The sequence below is a fragment of the Anomalospiza imberbis genome, chromosome 9 (assembly GCF_031753505.1).
Source record: "Anomalospiza imberbis isolate Cuckoo-Finch-1a 21T00152 chromosome 9, ASM3175350v1, whole genome shotgun sequence".
NCBI classification, from domain to species: domain Eukaryota; kingdom Metazoa; phylum Chordata; class Aves; order Passeriformes; family Viduidae; genus Anomalospiza; species Anomalospiza imberbis.
This window is the reverse complement of record NC_089689.1, coordinates 2,890,003-2,908,868: the sequence shown is the minus strand read 5'-3', so window position 1 is coordinate 2,908,868 and position 18,866 is coordinate 2,890,003. Positions and strand designations below refer to the sequence as shown.

The 18,866-nt window shown below is 46.2% G+C and overlaps 2 protein-coding genes and 1 long non-coding RNA gene across 5 annotated transcripts; 2 read left to right on the top strand and 1 right to left on the bottom strand.

The window, feature by feature from the left end:
* Positions 1-889: 889 nt before the first annotated feature.
* On the bottom strand, positions 890-14,910 carry DARS2 (aspartyl-tRNA synthetase 2, mitochondrial). Of its 3 annotated transcripts, XM_068199351.1 has the most exons (17): positions 14,694-14,910; positions 13,504-13,603; positions 12,685-12,751; positions 12,336-12,437; positions 11,211-11,306; positions 10,442-10,565; positions 9,758-9,804; positions 8,956-9,062; positions 8,099-8,168; positions 7,355-7,534; positions 6,878-6,985; positions 5,645-5,707; positions 5,332-5,484; positions 4,265-4,483; positions 3,225-3,335; positions 2,930-3,005; positions 890-1,802 (listed from the first exon to the last, which is right to left on the bottom strand). In XM_068199351.1, exons 1-17 carry the CDS (start codon positions 14,761-14,763, stop codon positions 1,615-1,617), a joined length of 1,881 nt encoding a protein of 626 aa, XP_068055452.1. In that variant the 5' UTR covers positions 14,764-14,910; the 3' UTR covers positions 890-1,614. The 3 variants fall into 3 exon arrangements, with proteins under 3 accessions (XP_068055452.1, XP_068055453.1, XP_068055454.1); XM_068199352.1 differs by lacking the exon at positions 14,694-14,910 and having other exon boundaries at positions 12,685-13,390; positions 13,504-13,522; XM_068199353.1 differs by lacking the exons at positions 9,758-9,804; positions 10,442-10,565.
* Positions 7,361-10,068, top strand: LOC137479096 (uncharacterized). The gene is made up of 2 exons (XR_011001962.1): positions 7,361-7,735; positions 7,831-10,068. It is a non-coding gene; the product is annotated as an uncharacterized lncRNA (long non-coding RNA).
* Positions 14,911-14,950: 40 nt separating the features above from the next.
* Positions 14,951-18,834, top strand: CENPL (centromere protein L). The gene is given in 5 exon segments (XM_068199350.1): positions 14,951-14,987; positions 14,990-15,171; positions 15,289-15,540; positions 16,433-16,975; positions 17,804-18,834. Coding segments are annotated over 5 exon segments (1,086 nt in total). The 3' UTR covers positions 17,876-18,834.
* The last annotated feature ends 32 nt before the right edge of the window (positions 18,835-18,866 follow it).

Below are 18,866 nucleotides of genomic sequence, written 5' to 3'. Positions count from 1 at the left end.
TTGTTCTGTTTTGCCTTAAATAATATTCAACTAGCTCTGAGACTGAAAGTAACAATCGTGCCAGAAGCAAAGAAAGTATTTTTCTTTTACACATGTAACTCCATCATTTTATAATCTGCAAAGCAGCAATTCAGCTCTAGTGTCACTTCCTAGGGATGGTACTCAAAAAAACCCAAAAACCACCCTTAAGGAGAAGAGCTGCATTACTGATTCTTATCAGCAGGACAGTTCAGTATTTAAATAACAATTGTGAACACCGCCATGCACTGTTATCCCATGATGTGGAGACTGAAAGAGTGGCCAACCCTTGGAGCAGAGCAGGATCTGACAACCTGCAGGACAGGCTGGAGCTCACCATCAGCTCAGTCTTCTGTCCTCCAGCACTTCCTCTGCCATGTGCCTCCTGCTGTCCTTCCCAGCTGAAATCAAAGGCTGCAATTTTTCCTCAGCTTGGCTCAACTGGAAATATTCTGGATAGGCTTGGAAACTTTTAAGAAACAAAAAAATTTAAACTGAAATAACAACTCGCACTTCGGCTGCCGAGAATCCCACCAGCATGCTACAGAAGCTCTCCCTTTTCTTCCTTTGCATCATCTTCATCTAGGAAACTCTTTTCCTCAGTTTCTCCACCTCCACCTCTCCTCAGAACAGTCACCCCTGCACTGTGGATGTTCTGCTGTGGGACAGGAATGAACAGTTCCCTGGGAGGCACTTGCTGCTGCCTCACTCACCACTGCAGCAGCAGCTTTGCAGGGACAGATAGAGCTCACAGAAGTTCATGCTGTGCTCCCACAGATTTCTTGTCATCTGCTGGAGGGGCCAGGGGTCACAAAGCCAAACTGACAGCTTGCTGTCGTAGAGAAAGCCCAAAGCTACACTCAGGCAAAACCACACTGCCAGGTAAACTTTATTTATAAACATACAAACTCCTGAATGACTGTGCTGAAAGCACCAGGACCACAGGCCCCAAAGACAGATCAACACCTCTTTGACCAGTATTACAAGGACAACAGTTGCAAACATCATCGATGCTTCTCTCCCTCTCCTTCAAAGTGAAAACACAGCTGAGTGTGAATTCCCATGGCAAAGTCCTCCATGATGTGGTATCCTCCAACAGGAGACAAGTTGCTGGCTGCACTGAAGTTTGGCTGTGCAGTGTTCAGAGCTCCTGGTCCAGCACAGTTTTATTGTCACAATACTCAGCTGATGTGCTTTAATGAGGATGATGATTTAATTCCTGCCAGGGTAGCTGACTATCTCCTCCAGATGGGAGGAGGAATACTTTACATGGGACATGTAAAAACCGGAAAAAACCAGAACCCATCTTCCCTCCAATACCACACCCTAAAGGAAACAGTTTCAATATCCTATGCTACAATTATGTTCTTTGCTATTGCTTTTTTGCGTGTCCTTCCAATTACCTCCCAAAGACGAATTCCTATCAGGAATATCCCTTATCTGCTTCCCAGTCCATCCTGAAACTGCCACAGTACAGTGGAGTTGGACTGTCCCCCACCCTGCCACAACAGCTGATGTTTTCTGAACTGAATCCCGGCCTTTAGAAGCTGTAACCACCTCTGGTTGATCAGATCAGCTTACACCACTGGCGTGAAGTCAGTTTTTCTTTGCCTCTTTTTCTTCAAGAGGCCAGGAAACCTGAATGTGATATGGCTCTAGCTCTTCTGGAGTGACATAGTCTGGAGCATTGCCCATCAGGTCTCGTCCCCTGAAGGATTTTGGAAAGGCAATGACGTCCCGGATACTTGGAGCGTCAACAATGAGAGAGATCAGCCTGTCAAGTCCTACAAGCAGAAAACAAATTGGTGAAACACTTGAGTTATGGCTCTGTATTACCTCCCCTGAGTCAGAAAAATCAGAAAGATTGAGGAGGTAATATCACTGAGCTTGAAGAAAAAGAGTGAAGCAAGTAAGGGAGAAAAAAAAATTAATCTTAGCTGGTAGCAGAGAAACAGATTTGCCTCGAGAGCAGAAATGTCTACCAAAATAAAGCTTTTCAATATTGCAGGAAGCTCTGTAACACACTAAGGGCTGCAGGACACAGACAGCAAACACAGCAAAACAAAACCTGGGCAGCTGAATGGCAGAACACTGGCAGGGCTCTGCTTTACAGCTCAGAGCTCTTCATCCACCAGTTTGGAAGGATTACAACTACTAAGAAGAATTCAAGAGGAACAAAAGCTGCTGGGTGACTGGATGGAGGGAAGTCAAACTGCAAGGCCACAGGTTAAAATACCTTTGTTTTTTGTTGGCTTTTTTATTTTGGTGAGTGTAGGGAGGGTGTTGTTGGTTGGTTGGGTTTTTTCCCTCTTTCTTTAAACTGGGAACTTGCATTGTTCTAGGGAAAAAACCAAGCCCTGACATTTTCTTAACTAATGAGCAAAACAGGTGAGGAGAGAAGGGAAGTGAGATGGCAGCAAGAAGGGAAGGGTGTGAAACACAAAGTGCCATTGCTGCCCCAGGCCTCCAGGCAGGTAGCACAGGGATCCTGCTCTGGCTGCACAGGAATGGGAACAAAGCTGACACAACCCCACTGAATACAGGATTTGCAAATCAGCAGATAAGGGCCACCCTTAGAGCCACCAATGTCCTTGCTTAAGACCTCAATCCCACTATGACTCTGGGGAAGAACACCCCAACTTTCTGCTCTTGGTGACCAGACCTCTGTTTCTTTCCACAAAGTTGCTGCAGAGATGGAAGCAGCAAGGCTTTTTCTAACAACCATGAGCCTTGTTCCCAGGACCTAGTATGCAAAAAAACCAAAACAAACAAACAAAACAAAAAAAATTCCAAAAAAAACCCCAAAAAACCAAAACAAAACCACAAAAAAAAAACCAAACAAAAAACCCCAAATAAACAAACCCTAAAAAACCACTAAAGACCTGCATCTGTAGAGCTACAGATCACTTACCTAAAGCAATTCCTCCGTGAGGTGGAGCTCCAAATTCCAAAGCCTCAATCAGATGGGAAAGCACCTCTGAGTCCTCCTGCAAAATCACAATAAAAGGTGTCACTGGACAAGCAATGCTCTTCCTATTAGCAACACAAGATGAAGGTACAAGGAAATCATCCATCGCTCAGGGCTAGGAGTTATGTCTTTATCTGAGAAAAACGTGAGTGTTTCTTTCAGAATATGCAATTAATATTTCAATTAATCAGTGCTTTTAAACCTCCAAGAGAACGTTAGAGGCATCTGTAGGTGTTACCTTCAGCACTTTCTCCAGCACAAAACGCTGTTGTTCTGCACTGTGAATTCTGATGGAGCCACCTCCAACCTCACTGCCATTCAGCACAAGGTCGTAGTGCTGGCTACGGACCTGCAGAGAGACAGGGACAGGCACCTTGGTGAGGCTGGGCCACAGCTGCCCCTAAAAACAACCTGCACAGAGATGGCAAAGACACTGGGAATGAAGCCATGGAACTCTGTAAAACTGCTCTCTCAGGGGTATACTGCAAATCAGGTACCAGTCCTGCTGGAGGCACGGAGTGCCTCTGACTGATGTGGGAGGAGAACAAATCCTTTTCAAAGGTTCATCAGACCACATGAGAAGGGTCAGAATATAAGATTTCTGTTTCCTGTCAGCTCCTTTTGCTGGGGCATGTGAATACTTGCTATTTGCAGTAATCAGGAAGCCATCTCTACCAGACACATACAAGATCATAGAATCACACAATGGTTTGGGTTGGGAAGGACCTTAAAGATGCTCTAGTTCCAACCCTCTGCCATGGGCAGGGACAACTTCCACTATCCCAGGTTGCCCCAAGCCCCGTCCAGCCTGGCCTTGAACACTGCCAGGGTTGGATCAGCCACAGCTGCTCTGGGCAATCTGTGCCAGTGCCCTGCAGGAAAGATTTTTATCCCAATACCAATCTAAGTCTACCCTCTTTCAGTTTAAAACCATTTCCCCTTGTCTTATCATTACTTGCCCCTGCAAAATATCCCTCTCCAGCTCTCTTGTAGCCTCTTTAGGCACTGGAAAGCACTCTAATGTTGCTCCTGAGCCTTCTCTTCTCCAGGATGATCAACCTCAGCTTCTCTAGCCTTTCCTCACAGCAGAAGTGCTCCAACCCTTTGATGATCTTAGCCTCCTCTGGACTCATTCCAACATATCTACATCTTCCTCATGCAGTCAGTCCCATGAAACAAAATCTCTTTTTACTCTCTTGTAAACCCAGCTGCTGCTTGCCTGGTTTTCCATGGGAGCAGCTGTAAAAGAGCCAGCATGGCAGGCAGGAAGTTGGTTACCTTTGCGGGATCAGAATACAGGAGGCTGGCATCTGAAGGATGTGGGGCAGTGAAGGGGTGATGAGCAGATTCCAGTTCAGTGGGATTCTCAGCCTTGGGGAGGAAAAGAGGGAAATCCACCACCCAGAGGAAGTGAAAGGCCGTGGGATCACGGAGTGCCAGCCCAGCTGCCTCCAGAAGGTTGGCACTCAACAACCGCAAGGCTCCTAACGCAGAGCACTGCAACAGAGAAGGGAGAGATGAGACACGGTGATTTCACCATCAGGGAAACGCAAACATCCACTAGGCAAAGAGTGTTCCATACAGGAAACACCACAGACAGCATCAGCTGGAATGCATTGTTGCCTTGAACACTTTAGCCTCATATCCTGAAATATATCACCTTCCTGCTGAGGCAGCAGCAGGGTTTGAAGGAGACCAAGTAAGGAGCTTGGAAGTCCATGTTTTTCCAGCTATTTCATCTTTAGAACTTTCTTAGACTAATCTCCAGCTTCACATATGTGGATTAACTGGGGGACCACATGTAAGATCCACACTTTGCAGAAAAATGAAGGCACAGAAGAGAATACAATAAAATGTTGGCTATTGAGCAAAGCGTGACACCTTATAATAAAACAATGCTTTTATTGTTTTATTTCTCTCTATTCTTGCCAGCAACATCTGCTGGCAAGAATAGAGAGAAGGGTAAGAATAGAATCTCCCACCATTGCTGCTAATAAGTCATGCACTTATGGGAGATACAATTACCTAGTTGACCTCATTTTCCAATCTGTTTGATGCTTTTAAAATGAAGTTAAAAGAAAAGAAGGCACTGATGTGTTGCAGGGTTTCTTATATTTCAGCCTTCATTTCAGTTACAAGTCCTGCCCAGAATTTGACTGGGGGCCACAAAGTAATAGGCACATTTCATGCTTTATCTGCTGTTGCTATAGCTGCCGTTCCAGAGAAACAGAAAACTAGATGATGACCTATTTTAATAAGAAAAAGAATCAGACTAAGGTCAGATAACATCAAAACCATTATCAGCAACATTCAGTTCACAGAGCCACCCAAGAAATGCCTCCTACCACTTGCTTGTGTTCTCCAGCTGCCAGCAGCACAGCATCACCCTCCTGCATGTTCAGTGCTTGGATGAGCGCTGACTGCTCCTTCTCACCAAGGAACTTGGTAAGCAGAGACTTCAAGCTTCCATCAGGTCTGCGGATAATTTCCATGATTTCCTGGAGAAAGGTAAGACTGTGTTCAGTGCAGTGCTGCCCTCTCTTGCCTTGAAGCATTACATGCTCAGGCTCTGACTCTCGGCTATTAAAAACTGCTCTCCTACCTCCCTCTGCCTTATCACTCACCCTTCCCAAAGCCTCAGAAGAGTTCCTGTCTCACCTGGTTAAACTGGGATTTTGCAGACTCCTTCAATGACTCCAAGTCTTTATTTGTAAGATATCTCTGGGGAAACAGCAAGAGAAGACACAGCAAAGATCAGCTTGGATAACTTGACTAGGTATCAAATCTACTGACTAAGCTGGTTCCAAACTTCCCAATTCTTTTGTTTCTAGTTCAAGTTCTTATGAAGGCTGTGGAACAGGACAGGGTCCTTGGCACTGGGCTGGGTGTCTGCTCTGAGGGCTCCTTTCAGGAAGAGACCCCTCCAGATCTGTATTCTCCCCCCCCCCCCCCCCCCCACAAATAAATATATCTGGTCAGCAGGGTCAGATCACTCTGCCTCCAGCCTGCAAAACAAGGTTACACCACCACACCAGCTCAAACTGGAGGAAGAGCAGAGAAAAAACAACTGGGCTGACTCTTGCATGCAAAGCCATGCAGTAAATGAGGACCTGCATCAAGATCTTGATTTTTTTTTCAGCTACTCCAGTGTTTAGGGTGGGTCTATATGCCACTTTTGTGTTGCTCAAACAAACACATCTGTGCCCTCTCGTGGGAAGCCACTAACTTGCACTTTGTGCCAAAATGAAAGGAATCCTAAGGGAAATCATAGCCACAGAGCCCTGCTCCCCAGATAAAACTCAATATTTAGATGACTTGTTTTTTCCATACTGTCCAAGCTACAAAGATGCCTATAGCCAGAATTAAATCTATTTCCTTGTCAAAATGCAGGGCTGTGTCAAAGGTTTTCCACATCTATTGTCAGCCTTGGATTTGGTCCATGACATTCTCATTACAACACATGAACAGTACCCAAAATGCAGCTAAAGCAAACAGGAGGAGGACATGGAACCACCTGACCCTTCTCTACCTAGCTCAGAGCTGTGCCATGCCCAGCCCTGTTTCAATCTCCTGTCACAAGGCACAATTTTTTACTGAGATACACATCAAAAAGGTGATAGAAAGCAAGGTGAAACCCTGAGAGGGTTCCCTATCCTCATGGGATCTCGCAGCTCTATTGTTTTCCTCCTCTTTCTAAGGCTAAAATACTCTTCCTGTTGCCTTATCATTCTAACACCACTCAGCCCAACCTGACATGGATTACAACCAATCCCTAGCTCCCTTAAGAACACCAGTAATAGCAAGGAACATTCCCATACCAACAAAGGAATTCAAACTGGCATTTTATTTATTCCACATAAACCATAAACAGGATGTAAGAGCTTCACTTACCACTCCCTGAGGAATACAAATGGCTCTGATGGAGCCACATGGGTAACTGAGGGCATTCTGCAAAAAGTGAATGTTTGATCCTCGTAAAACATCACTGATATCCACGATCTGACAAAGGAGAGAGCACAGGAAAAAGCACTGCTGGTAGGAATGCAAAGCAAAAATTCCTGCATCTGTCTTAATACCTTCCACACTGTTCCCTTCTAGAAGCTTTTGCTCCTGAAACAGTCAAGATGCATTGCTCCCTAGCACTACATCACCTTTAAAATAAAGTTTTATTACAACATATATTTTTCACAGTCAATTGATTAAATCCTCTCTTCTTCAGCAGACTGCACAAAGCAGCAACAATGGGACAGGCACCTTGGGTAAATTACAGCACTCAAAACTCCAGCCAACCATGTATCCATGATCCAAAGGTTATTAAAACACAGACTGAAAGGAAAAGCTGCAGATTTCCAATGGGCAAACCCTCACCTTCATCCCAAAGCGAGTGTCTGGTTTATCAGTCCCATACTCGGCCAGTGCCTCCTCGTATGTCAGGGAAGGGAAAGGAGTCATAATGGAGCCTCTTTCCTCAGGCCAGGAATGTTGCAGGAGGCCCTCTATGAGCCTCTGGATCCCAGCCTGATCTACAAACGACATCTCTATATCTATCTTAAAACAGAGAAGAGGGGGGGAATTCCACATTAGCTAAAGGTTGTGTTTTCACAGTGCTACTTGTGAGTACACAGCCAGCAAAACAAGAAACAATACACAAAATGACATCACAGCATGACTGCATTAGGCCCGGAATGTGCTTAGGATCACCCTCCAGGCTGATGACTCAGGCAACAACCTCCTCAGAGAGTGAATGAGGTAAGGATGACAAGGACACAGAAGCAGCCTTGAGTGAACCAGGCTAACTCAGCCTGGGATTTCAAGGCTGAGGAATGGGATGTCTGACCTAGCAGGACGGGAGGAGATTGTAGCATCAAATTAAAATCACTGCTGCAATGCAATTCCCACATCTGCACCTGGGGCACTGCAGCCAGCCAAGGACAGGAACCACGCACTCATCCCACACCAATTTCCAAGGGCTGTGTCTGTGAAACACACCCCAAACAACTCTGTACCCCTCCAGGCAGCACCAGACTCGCACAGACTAAGCCTCCAGAAGGGAAAAGAGCTCTGAGCCACTTGGGTTGAGGAGCAGGGAGCAAGGCAGCAGAGGCTGGTTACCTGGGTGAATTCTGGCTGCCTGTCAGGCCGTGAACCCTCATCCCGGTAGCAGCGAGCGACCTGGAAGTACCTGCAGTGACACTTTGACTTAGATAATGATTTGAAGTATCCTGAACTCAACTGTGGCTATAGAATTGATCATACGAAAGAGAAGGAAAAAAGAAGTAAATCAGAGAGAGAGTGCTCTGTTCCCACAGGAGATGATCTTTTTTCCCATCCCTTCACAAGAATGGAATTTTGAGTAGAAGCAACTCTATCAGCAGCTGAATCCATCTCCAGCCCTATCTTCCAGAGGCACATGGAGACTGCCAGGTGAGGTGTCCCCCAGGGGCAGCACACTTAACTCTTAATTCTACCTTCCACTCCAGTCCAGGACTCTCCTAACAGGCATGCAAAACTCTCAGATAAGACCTGGCCTGCAGTTCACCGTGTGGACAATTGTCTGTCTCCCATCTGTCTGACCATCCATCTGATTTGGAGAAGTCAGCCCAATTAAAAGCTTTGCACTTGGGCACCCTGACATGCTTTTCCTTGTCTCAGTCATGCTCAGCTGCCCAGCCTCACCTCAATTAGTTCTGCAGGTTACTCCTGGAGCAGCTTTCATCACACATTAGATTTTCTGCCCTTCAGGCAGGCTTTGCTTCAGATCAGGTTTCAATTTAACACAGCAGTAAAGATTTCAGCTTTCCAGAAGGATACATTTCATCTGACTATAAAGTCACAAGTATTTAAGGATCCCTCTTCAAGACACAAATCCTTGGCAGTAAGTTTTTTTAGGGAAGTTTCTAAACTTCACAGATAAAGCAAGCAAACCCTAGACAGGACATGCAGAGAACAGGAGGCCAAGAAACTCTTACCTGTCCAGGCCTCCAACCATGAGGAGCTGCTTGAACTGCTGAGGACTCTGTGGCAGAGAGTAGAACTTGCCCGCTTCCCTCGAGGGCACAAGGAATTCTTTGGCTCCCTGGCATCAGAAAGAAAATTTACAGAGTTCAGCAAGTAAGTGGCCCCAATTCCTGACAGAGCAAACACTGGAAGTGCAAGAAGAAAATACCTATTTTTTCCCATTACAAAATCCCACATGTGAGGAAATGGCTGTTTGTACATTACACTTCACATTTGATAACCAACTTGGTCCAAAATATCTGAAAGGAGAATTCTCCACCTTCTTTTCTGAGACACTAATGCATAATAGACCATCCAAGACTGGGGTTTAGATGCAAGAACTCCAGAGTAGTTGCATCAACAATTTCTCAGCTACAGCTCTCTTCTCTCTGACTATTTTTGAAGTGAAAGAAAGGAATATAAGATCAGAAATTAAATTTACTTGAGTATGACCTCTACAATAACCTACTGATTAAGAGGTAAATGCTGAAAAGACAGTGCTTCAAAGGTTTTTGGTTTTATAATCCCAGGGTAGACTTGGATTCAACATGTGCTCTACAAGGCAGAAGCTTATCTTGTTTGAAGGTTCAAAATTAAGACATGAGTTATCACCTCTCCCCTTTCTCTCCCTCTGCTTTTGATAGGATCTGTGGATGATTTTAGAAGACCCACAAGCTGTTATTTAGCAAGGGAAAAGCAACCAAGAGTGGCAACTGGAAATGATTCAGCCCTGACTGTGCAGCTGTAGGAGGCCAAAAAGCATCACATACATACCCCTGGGGTTCTTTTAAACAGAGTTGGAGTTTCTACATCCACGAACCCTGGGGAACAAACACAGAATATGCTGAGAGGAGGGAGAACTAACATGACAGAGTAGGCTAGAGTAGGGTTAGTCAGGAAAATAGGTCATCTAGCACACCATGGAGCCTCTCCAAAACTGACACACTTTACTACTTCTAATAATTATTCCTGTAATGACAGATCTAAAGGCTTTGAGCTACTCTGATGTCCTGCCAGGACTGTTGATGACAGAGGACTCCAAACAGGCTGAAAATGTGTCAATTCTCTATCTATTCTGAACCAGGCATTGATTTTCCAAAAAGAATTTCCTGATTTTAAGAGAAGCAAAAGCCCTAAACAAAATCCATCCCTCTGACATGCCTCAGCTGGGTGACCAAAAGAGGGCAACTACCTGCAAAGAGTCTTCTCATTGGAAACAGGTTGCTCAGAGCTTCTTCCAATCTGGCCTTGAACACTTCCAGGGACAGAGCAGCCACAACTTTTATGGGCAGCTTCCTCAGGCCTGACAACATGCCACTAAAGACCCCACCTCAAGCAGACATGTCCTTATTAAGTGGGACCGGTTTGGAGTAACAAGTTGGTTAGGAATCTCTGCCAGCACAAGGAAAAGGCAGGAGGGAGAGCTGGAATGTTTGCTGCTCCAAGCAGCTCCCTCACCGTGGAGGTTGCAGAGGTACTCGCGCATCCTCATCACCACGCGAGAGCGCAGCCGCAGGGCGGACTGCAGCCGGAAGCTGCGCAGGTCCAGGTACCGATACTGCATCCGCAGGGCCTCTGACTTCTGGGGAGGAGAGAGGGTCAGGGTTAAGAGACAAAATTCAAACTGCATGTCCAGTGAAGGTGCTCCTAAAGCCACAGAGAAAAAGGGAGAAGCTGAATAGAGGGATGGTGCTCGGTTGCCAGAATGTGCCCGTTACGCACAACCTACACAAATATGGCAATCGCTTGAAACAAAAAACCAAACTGCCCACAAAAAATGTGGCTGCCCTATCCTTGGAAGTGTTCAAGGCCAGGCTGGATGAAGCTCTGAGCAACCTGGTGGCATCCCTACCCATGGCAGGAGGTTTGGAACAAGATGATCTTTAAAGTTCCTTCCAACCCAAACCATGCTGTGATTCCAGTAGTCAAATAAAACAGCCTCATTTCACACTCAGAAACCTCAGCATTTCGTTCACTCTTTCCTTTGCCATCCTTTGCTTCCAGAAATCAGGAATCATTCAAGCCCTGTTTTCCACTTAGCTCTAATTGGAAATAAATCCTCCCAGCAAATAAACAGCACCTCTGTTTTAAACACCATCATTCCTCCAAAGTGAAGTGGGGAGAACCAGATTCAGCTCTCAGATGTTTTGCCATCAAACTGGGCAAATTCCCAATTTAGTGAAAAGCCACCACTCTGGTAAGAGAAAGAAAAGAAAAACACAAACACCTTGATAAAATCCTTGATTTCAAAAGGCAGCTTCTTGCAGGAGTTCAGGATCTCTGCAGTCTCTGCCTTCACTTCAATATCCCCTGTTGGCATTTTCTAGAACAAAAAGGCAAAAAAATTAAACTCAAAACAGTTGGACAAAGGTATTTCACAGATGGTCAAAGGGAAAAAAAGAAGCAATGTGATTACCCTCCCTGCCTTCTAACAGAGAGAATAAATCAGAGAGCTTCTCCCAAGGACAGATTTTTTCCAGGTTTCCCTTCTGTTCAGAGAAACACAAGTCACCTCACCAAAGATGGCAGCTTCTTTCCCAGTAGCATACTGGTCAATAAATAAATTAGCCCCAGCAAAACCACACTGTGGGTTTCAGTGAGCACGAGCTGCAGCAGCCCTTAACACAAGTCAAAAAAGGCAAATGATGAGGAACCTCTCAGAACTTCCAGTTCTAAACACCAGTTCTCAGAACTGGTCTTCTTTTTACTCTATCCCTCACGCAGCACTGAGGCACAGCAAAGTTCACTTATCCTGCAGAACTCTCACTATTTACCAGGGGAAAGGACACACAACCTTCCCACAAAACAAGAAATGAATAAAAGAAACAAAGGCATTGCTCGAAGCCTGGATTTTAAGTGGACATCTACAAGATGGAGCAAAAAGGGGTTGTGATCATAAATACAGTCCTCTTTTTCGACCTGCCAATTATATGTACAATCCTGAAAGATCAGTCTACAGCTGATTACAATGACAGCTGAGGAATGCAGAACATTAAAAAATTATTCAACCTGTTTCCTATACAAGGAGACCATCAAAGTCAATAAACAGGTGGAAATCAACATGACAATATTTATTTTCAAGCAAAAGAAATTCCCACCACACTCTGAAAGCCTGGAAAAGTCAGCATTATCCTTGCAAAGGGCTGGGATCCAGTTTAATTTGTGGGTGTCTGTAATGTGCTTTGAGATTCTCCTGTTACCTGACACAGCACTTATTTCACCTCACACTATCTGAGGATGGGCTGCCACACAGCCAGAACCCGTGGCAATGCTCTGACACAAAGCCCACCATAATCCCACCATCCAAGGATGTTTCCTTCAGGGAATAAAAGCCCCCACACCCCATCCTCACCGGGTTCTCCTGCCCCAGGGGCCGAGGGGACACTGTCCCAGTGACTCTCACCACAGACTCCACCGGGGCGTTGGACAGCAGCTCCTTCACATGGGAATGTGCCTGCAGGGAGAGGAAAGAGCCTCAGAGGGATTCAAAGAACAGGACAAAGGCACTGTGGCCAAGCACCTCAATCCAAAATCACTCTTAAGGCAGGGGAAACAGCACTGATGCTTCTGTTGCAGCATCAGGTCAGGGCTCTCATGACACTTCAATCTACTTGTGAGTCAGAGCACTCAGTCTGACAAAGTGGCTGCTCAAGCCAAGCTACCAAAGGAAGAATAAAAACACATGGTTTGGTAGCACTTACCTCATCCTGAGGAATGATGACCTGGGTCAGTCCCTGGAAATCCCTCAAAACCAGAAACAGGCCTTGTCTGATCCATGAAAAGCACAAAAGGAAGAACATTTTTTTCACAAATTTAGTAGTTTCTACTTTTTAAAGCATATGGCAACTAGCTACACTTTCAGTACCCTGCAATTCATCCCAAAGCACTTCCAAGTACTGAATTATAGACACTTTTCCCACACCTGAACTTAACCTGAACAATTTATTTCACGTTGTGACCAGCCTCAGACAACACACAAATAACCAGGAGAGGCAGGATTTTAACTTGAGCTTTCATGCACGCAGAGCTGGGATTCTGGACACATAAATTCTCCTGCTGGGAAACATCATTCAGCTATAAACAATTAAATGAGCAATAAAACTAAAGTTCACGTGGAATAAAAACAACAACAACAGAATCCAATCATAAGTCAAGAAGGGGAACACTCGTGCCATAAAAAGTTCCACATGAACAATCTACACTGCCAGACCCAGAACCACAAATCTTGATTTCTTCAAGCTGCAGCAGGGACAGCTGCCATTGTGCTTTATCCATCAAAAAACTTCCCAATGAGACATGCTCTGGCATCTTCATAAACAAGATCACCACGACCACATTGCCATAATCTTAACTCCTTTTCCTGGGTCCCCATCCACAACTGCTCAAAGATGAGACACTCAGGACCTCCTAAAATCAAAAAACCCAGGCAGACCATCACTGGAGAGCAATGCTAGATGAAACACAGCTTAGACTGGATCTGGCAAATAATCATCTCCATTTTCACCATGGTTTGCACTTACCTTTGATATTGAACCCATCCATACAGGGTCACCTTCTGTCCCACGTGAGCAGCACGCAGCTCTCCACACGTGTTGGTCCGAGTGACAAAACTGTTGAAGTCTTAAATAGAAATAAATATATATATATATATATATATATATATATATATAAAATCTCTCATGGCTTTTGCACATGAGACAGAATAAATAATAGTGTTTTCCCTCCCAACAAAATTTAAATATATATGGAGGAGTTACTTCCTATATAAATCTGCACTAAGATACTCTGACATAAACATGAAATGAAGCTAGTCTAAATGTATTTTAAACAGGGATTATTTATGTTTCTCAGTTCATAAAGATACTTGAACACAGCCTTGCTGCAAACTGTCTCCCTTTAAATTTCAGGAGCAAAAGAAGCGAAAGTCACAGTTCAATCCTGAGGGATGTTGACAAGTCCCCATTTTAAATCTAGAATCATAGAATAGTTTGGCTTTCAAGGACCTTAAAGCTTATCTCATTCCACCCCACTGCCATGGGCAGGGACACTTTCCACTGTCCCAGGTTGTTCAGAGCCCCATCCAGTGGCCTTGGACATTTCCAGAGATGTGGCAGCCACAGCTCCTCTCAGCAACTGTGCCAGGACCTCACCACCCTCAAGGGGAAGAATTTCTTCCAATATCCAACCCAAACCTGCCCTCCTTCAGTTCAAAGCCATTCCCCCTTGTCCTGCCACTGCAGTTCCTGGTGGTGACACAGCAGAACAGGGCTTAACAAACCAAGAATTCAACACACGCGGAGGACACCCACCATGTAAACTGAACGGTTCCCGCCTGAAACCACTGGAAGGAGGCCAGAACCACGGCTACAGAAAGGTTTGCACAGACCCCCGTGTGCCTGCAGTCATGGCCTAAGCCACAGAACCAAGCACACCATTTACAGAACGCTGAGCGAGAGGCTCAGCTTGCAAGGAGAAGCCTGAAGGATGCCATGACCTGGACATATATAAATAACTTCAAGAGCCAATCTCACTACCTTCATGACAGCCTTTAGAATTAAAAGAGATTTAGACAAGACACTTAATAAAGTGATACAGGGAAAAGAATTTCCAGAAAGCGTGATATTAACCGACTGTGTGGACTAGCCTGACCTGTACCCCGGGAGAAAAGGAACCCAAATCTCGAGGGGATGGGACCAGCGCTCCTCCTCACCTGGAGCCGCAGGCGCGGCGGCAGCGGCCGCCCGGTGCAGCGCTCGCACCAGCAGCCGGGGCAGCGCCATCCCGCAGCCGCCGCTCGGCCCGAAACACGGGGAGGAGCGCCACAGAGCTGCGCGAAGTGAAAACCAAGAGCTGCGGAGGGGAAAAGGGGAAAGGGGGAAAGAGCCCGCGGCACGGCCGCCTCCCTCACTGCCGGCCGCCTCCCTCACTGCCGGCCGCCTCCCTCACTGCCGGCCGCCCGCCTCAAAGATGGCGGCGGGGGCGCGCCCCGCGCGGGGGCCGACGGGAAGAAGTTCGAACGGCGCCGGCGGGCCGCGGCCGCCATGGCGGAGGAGGTGGCGGAGGACGGCGCCGTGCAGACCCTGCCCAGCCTCCGGCGGCTCTCCCGGGCTCTGCCCTTCGGACGGAGCCATGGCCGCCTCGGCATCAGCTCCAGCGGCCGCCTCATCGTGCCGGCGCTGTGCTCTCAGGTACGGGGAGGCGCGGGCGGCGGCGCCTCCGTGTCCCCTCCGTGTCCCCTCAGCCGCGCCGCGCCGCGCGGGAAAAGCAAACTTTAACCTTATCCCTTTCCTTTGGTTTCCCCCTAGGAAAAGGCGGATCCGCAGAAAACAGCGTTCCTGCTGCGTAAAGCCTGGACGCTGTACAGCGTGACCCCCCTGCACGGCTTCCGCCGCGCCCGCCTCAGGGACTACGCGCGGCTGCTGGGCGCCTTCATCGCCGCCGAGAAGCAGAAGGGGCTGGCGGTGCAGGTGGGCGTCGAGCTGGACATCAAGGTGGCCCTGTCCAGCCTTGCCGACCTCAGGGGCAGCGAGCTGGACCAGGCTGCCCTCCTGGTGCAGGTGAGACCGGCTGTTTTTGCTGTGATGCAGCGCTCTGTCTTGGAAGAAAACCCCAAAGTTAAGCCCTAGCTGTGTGGAGTAGCTACTGGGGCATCCATTGTGATTTAATGAAACTGAATCCTGTCTGTTTTTAACTGTGAACGGAACATTTATAGTCTTAGGCTGTGCCAGGGGAGGTTTAGGTTGGAAATCAGGAAGAATCAGACATTTGAATTGGCTGCCCTGGGAGATGGTGGAGTCACTGTCCCTGGAGGTGTTTAAGACTGGATGTGACACACTTAAAACCCTGGTCTAATGACAAGGTTGTGTTTGGTCACCGGCTGGACTTGATGACCTCAGAGGTCTTTTCCAGCCTAATTGATTCTGTGATCTCCCCTAAGCAATGCATACAGTAAATAGCAAGTTTGAGTTCAACTTTTTAACAGCATCAGAGTACAACTATACAGAGCAATCTCTGTCTGATGTTTCAGTTCAGCAGTCAATTTACTGCCAGGACTTGGATGGGTTATTTTTCTTCCTGGGTAAAGCATAATGCTACTTCCTAGCCAGAGCTTAATTAATATTTCTGAAATCTTTTGCCTCAAGTGAAATGTGCTGCTGAAATATCAGGTTCATTGTGTCAGTGGTTGTAGGATGTACCATGGGAGTTAAGCAGCATAAACTCAGATCTCAGGACTGTTCCTAAGGAATTTAAAAGTGCTTTTTCTGTTGTTTTCAAAAGAATTGCATTCAAATTTAGGGATGTAGCGGATGGACTGAATAATTGTATGTGTAAACCCACTTCTACCAAACACTTAAAACTTACAATCAAAATCTGTTTTTAGCTGACAAAAAAAAAAAAAAAAGCCATACTTGCTTTGTAGCATTGCAATGCTTCTTCTCCCCATCCCAGCTCTCTTCAAGGTCACAAGCCTCCTCCAGGAACTCTGAAGACAAACTGGTGTGGTCGGGCTGGTTCTGCTCCGTGTTTGGAGATGACCTTTCCGAGAACGTGCCGGAGAACTTCACCTGCCTGCCCCTGTTCCTGACCCACGGGGCCGAGAGGTACACGTCCTTGGTTGGCAGCTGGTTCCAGAAGACTTTTGACTGCTGCTTCCGCCGCCTGGCCATCAGCCCCCTGAACCTCAGCTGGATGGTGGCCATGTGGGCTGGCTGCAAGCTGGACAGAGCTGCCTCTGCCGTGGAACTCGTCTTCTCTGTGCCCCGCCTGTCGCAGCCCCTGGATATTTCATACGCCATCCACCCAGAGGATGCCAAAGCTCTGTGGGACACGGTGCAAAAAACGCCAGGAGAGATCACCCAAGAGGAGGTGGATGTCTTCATGGACTGCCTTTATGCCCACTTCCACAGGCACTTCAAGATCCACTTGTCAGCTGCAAAGCTGGTGAAGGTTTCCACAGCGATTGCCTCGGCACACTGTGATGGGATTGTGAAGGTGAGGCCCTTAGTAGCAGTTTGTCCTAATGCTGGCCAAATAAAGCAGCTGTACCTGAAGATCTCGTATTTCTTTTGCATGATTTCCTACAACGAATTGTTAAACCTTCAGCTTTTACTAGTCATACTTAGCTTTAGAGGTGGGGCCGCTGCCAGTACAGTATTTTATTAATGTGTTGCAGCAGAAGCTACTTGCCTGGGGCCAGAAATAGGTGTATTAGCTGTGGTATGAACAGGAAAATTTCTTAGGCCATAAAAAAACTCATTTTGGACTTAAAAACATCCCAAACTTTAAAGAAAGTTCCTAGCTTTCTAGTATTGCAGTTATTAAGACACAGGCAGAAGACTCCTTCATGTGTAACCCTTTTCATAAAGGTGCTGATCTTTCTACAGAGGTATCTCTAATATCCTTCAAACCACGGAATATTAGTCCTTCAAGCAATATAATATTTTCTTCTGAGTTAAAGAACAGTTTGTGTAAATGCAGTTGTTTAAATTTACCCTATGATGACAAGCACATTGCTTGTTTTTATCTGTAATAGCTTAAAACTGTCTGAAACAGCTTTTTCTGTTGCAGGTAAGTACACAAAGACATCTCAGGCTTTCTGAAGAGTGCTTTTGTGGAACGTGTGCTGTGTAAATTCAGTTATGGCTTTTCATAATGGGGTAGAATTCAAGTCATATGCAGTATGGGAAAAGTAAAGCAACAACAGAGCAGCTGAATAGACACACGGAACACGTGGTAGTTTCCTTCCAACCAGGGCTTCAGGCTATGGAAATCTGGCAGCTGCAATTGTTGCTTTGACAGGCTTTTTTCTCTTTCTTGCAGATTCTACACAGCCAATACCTGCCTGGAGTGCTGATGCTACTGACTGAACTTGCAATCTCTCAGATACAGTGAGAGCCATTTCAGTAGCTCTTCATACTAAAAAGGCTTTCTGTTTGGACAATCTGTGCTGAGAAACCTCCAGGAAACTCACTCCTGCAGCATCTTCTTTCCTCTCACCCTGGCTGTCCAAAGTCAGACTGTAACTCCAGCACTTGGCTGTGTAATTCCACGCACAGCAAAGTCAAGCAGGCATTTGGCCTTGAAGAAAGGCTGCAATGCAAACTTGTGACAGCTTCCTGAGCAGCTTTGTTCTCTCAGAGTCACTCATTTGTGTGCAGGTATCAGCTCAGATACACAGTGCAACGTACTGGCAGGTATTTCTGTTGTTTCAAAGTTGGTTTTCACTGGACAGCCTAAGCTACACAGACCTTGGCCTTGGCTAAACTGTGACTACTCTTGGGCTAGCCTAAATGCAAAGTTCAGCACACCTGAGAAAGGGTGCATGCTCTACAATCCAGGGCAGAAAAATCCAGTTTCTAGCTCCCTTTTTAGCTTGTTAAGGGTACTTGGTAATGGTGATACTGTTCATTTATGTTCCAGTTGGGCATGAGATTGGACACAAGGCACTTGTGAGCCTGTTGGTTCTCCCAGGCAAGTTGATAGATAGGAAAGTGAGGTGTGGATAAGCTTGATAGTGACTAGGCTTTGTCCTGATGTTTGTAATCTTGGATGTAATCCTGTAGGCCAGAAAGCTCTCAGGGCTGGAGCTGTGTGCTAGAATTTGATGTTGGATCCCTCCCTTCTGGAGCAGGTCAGAGTTCAGAGGGACATTTAAGGAGCAGAAGGTAGCACCTGGTAAGACGTTTTTGTAATACAATACTAAATAAAGAAAATATTCTCCATCTTTTGTCTTAAGGAAAGATCACCACTGTCTAATTAAATATATCCTTGCATGGAGCTTATTTCCAACTACAGCTTACCTGACCAAACCACGGCTTGTTACTTATTAAATGCTTCTGTGAGCAGCAAAATTCCAAGTCTAGTTTCTTGCTTCACACTTGTG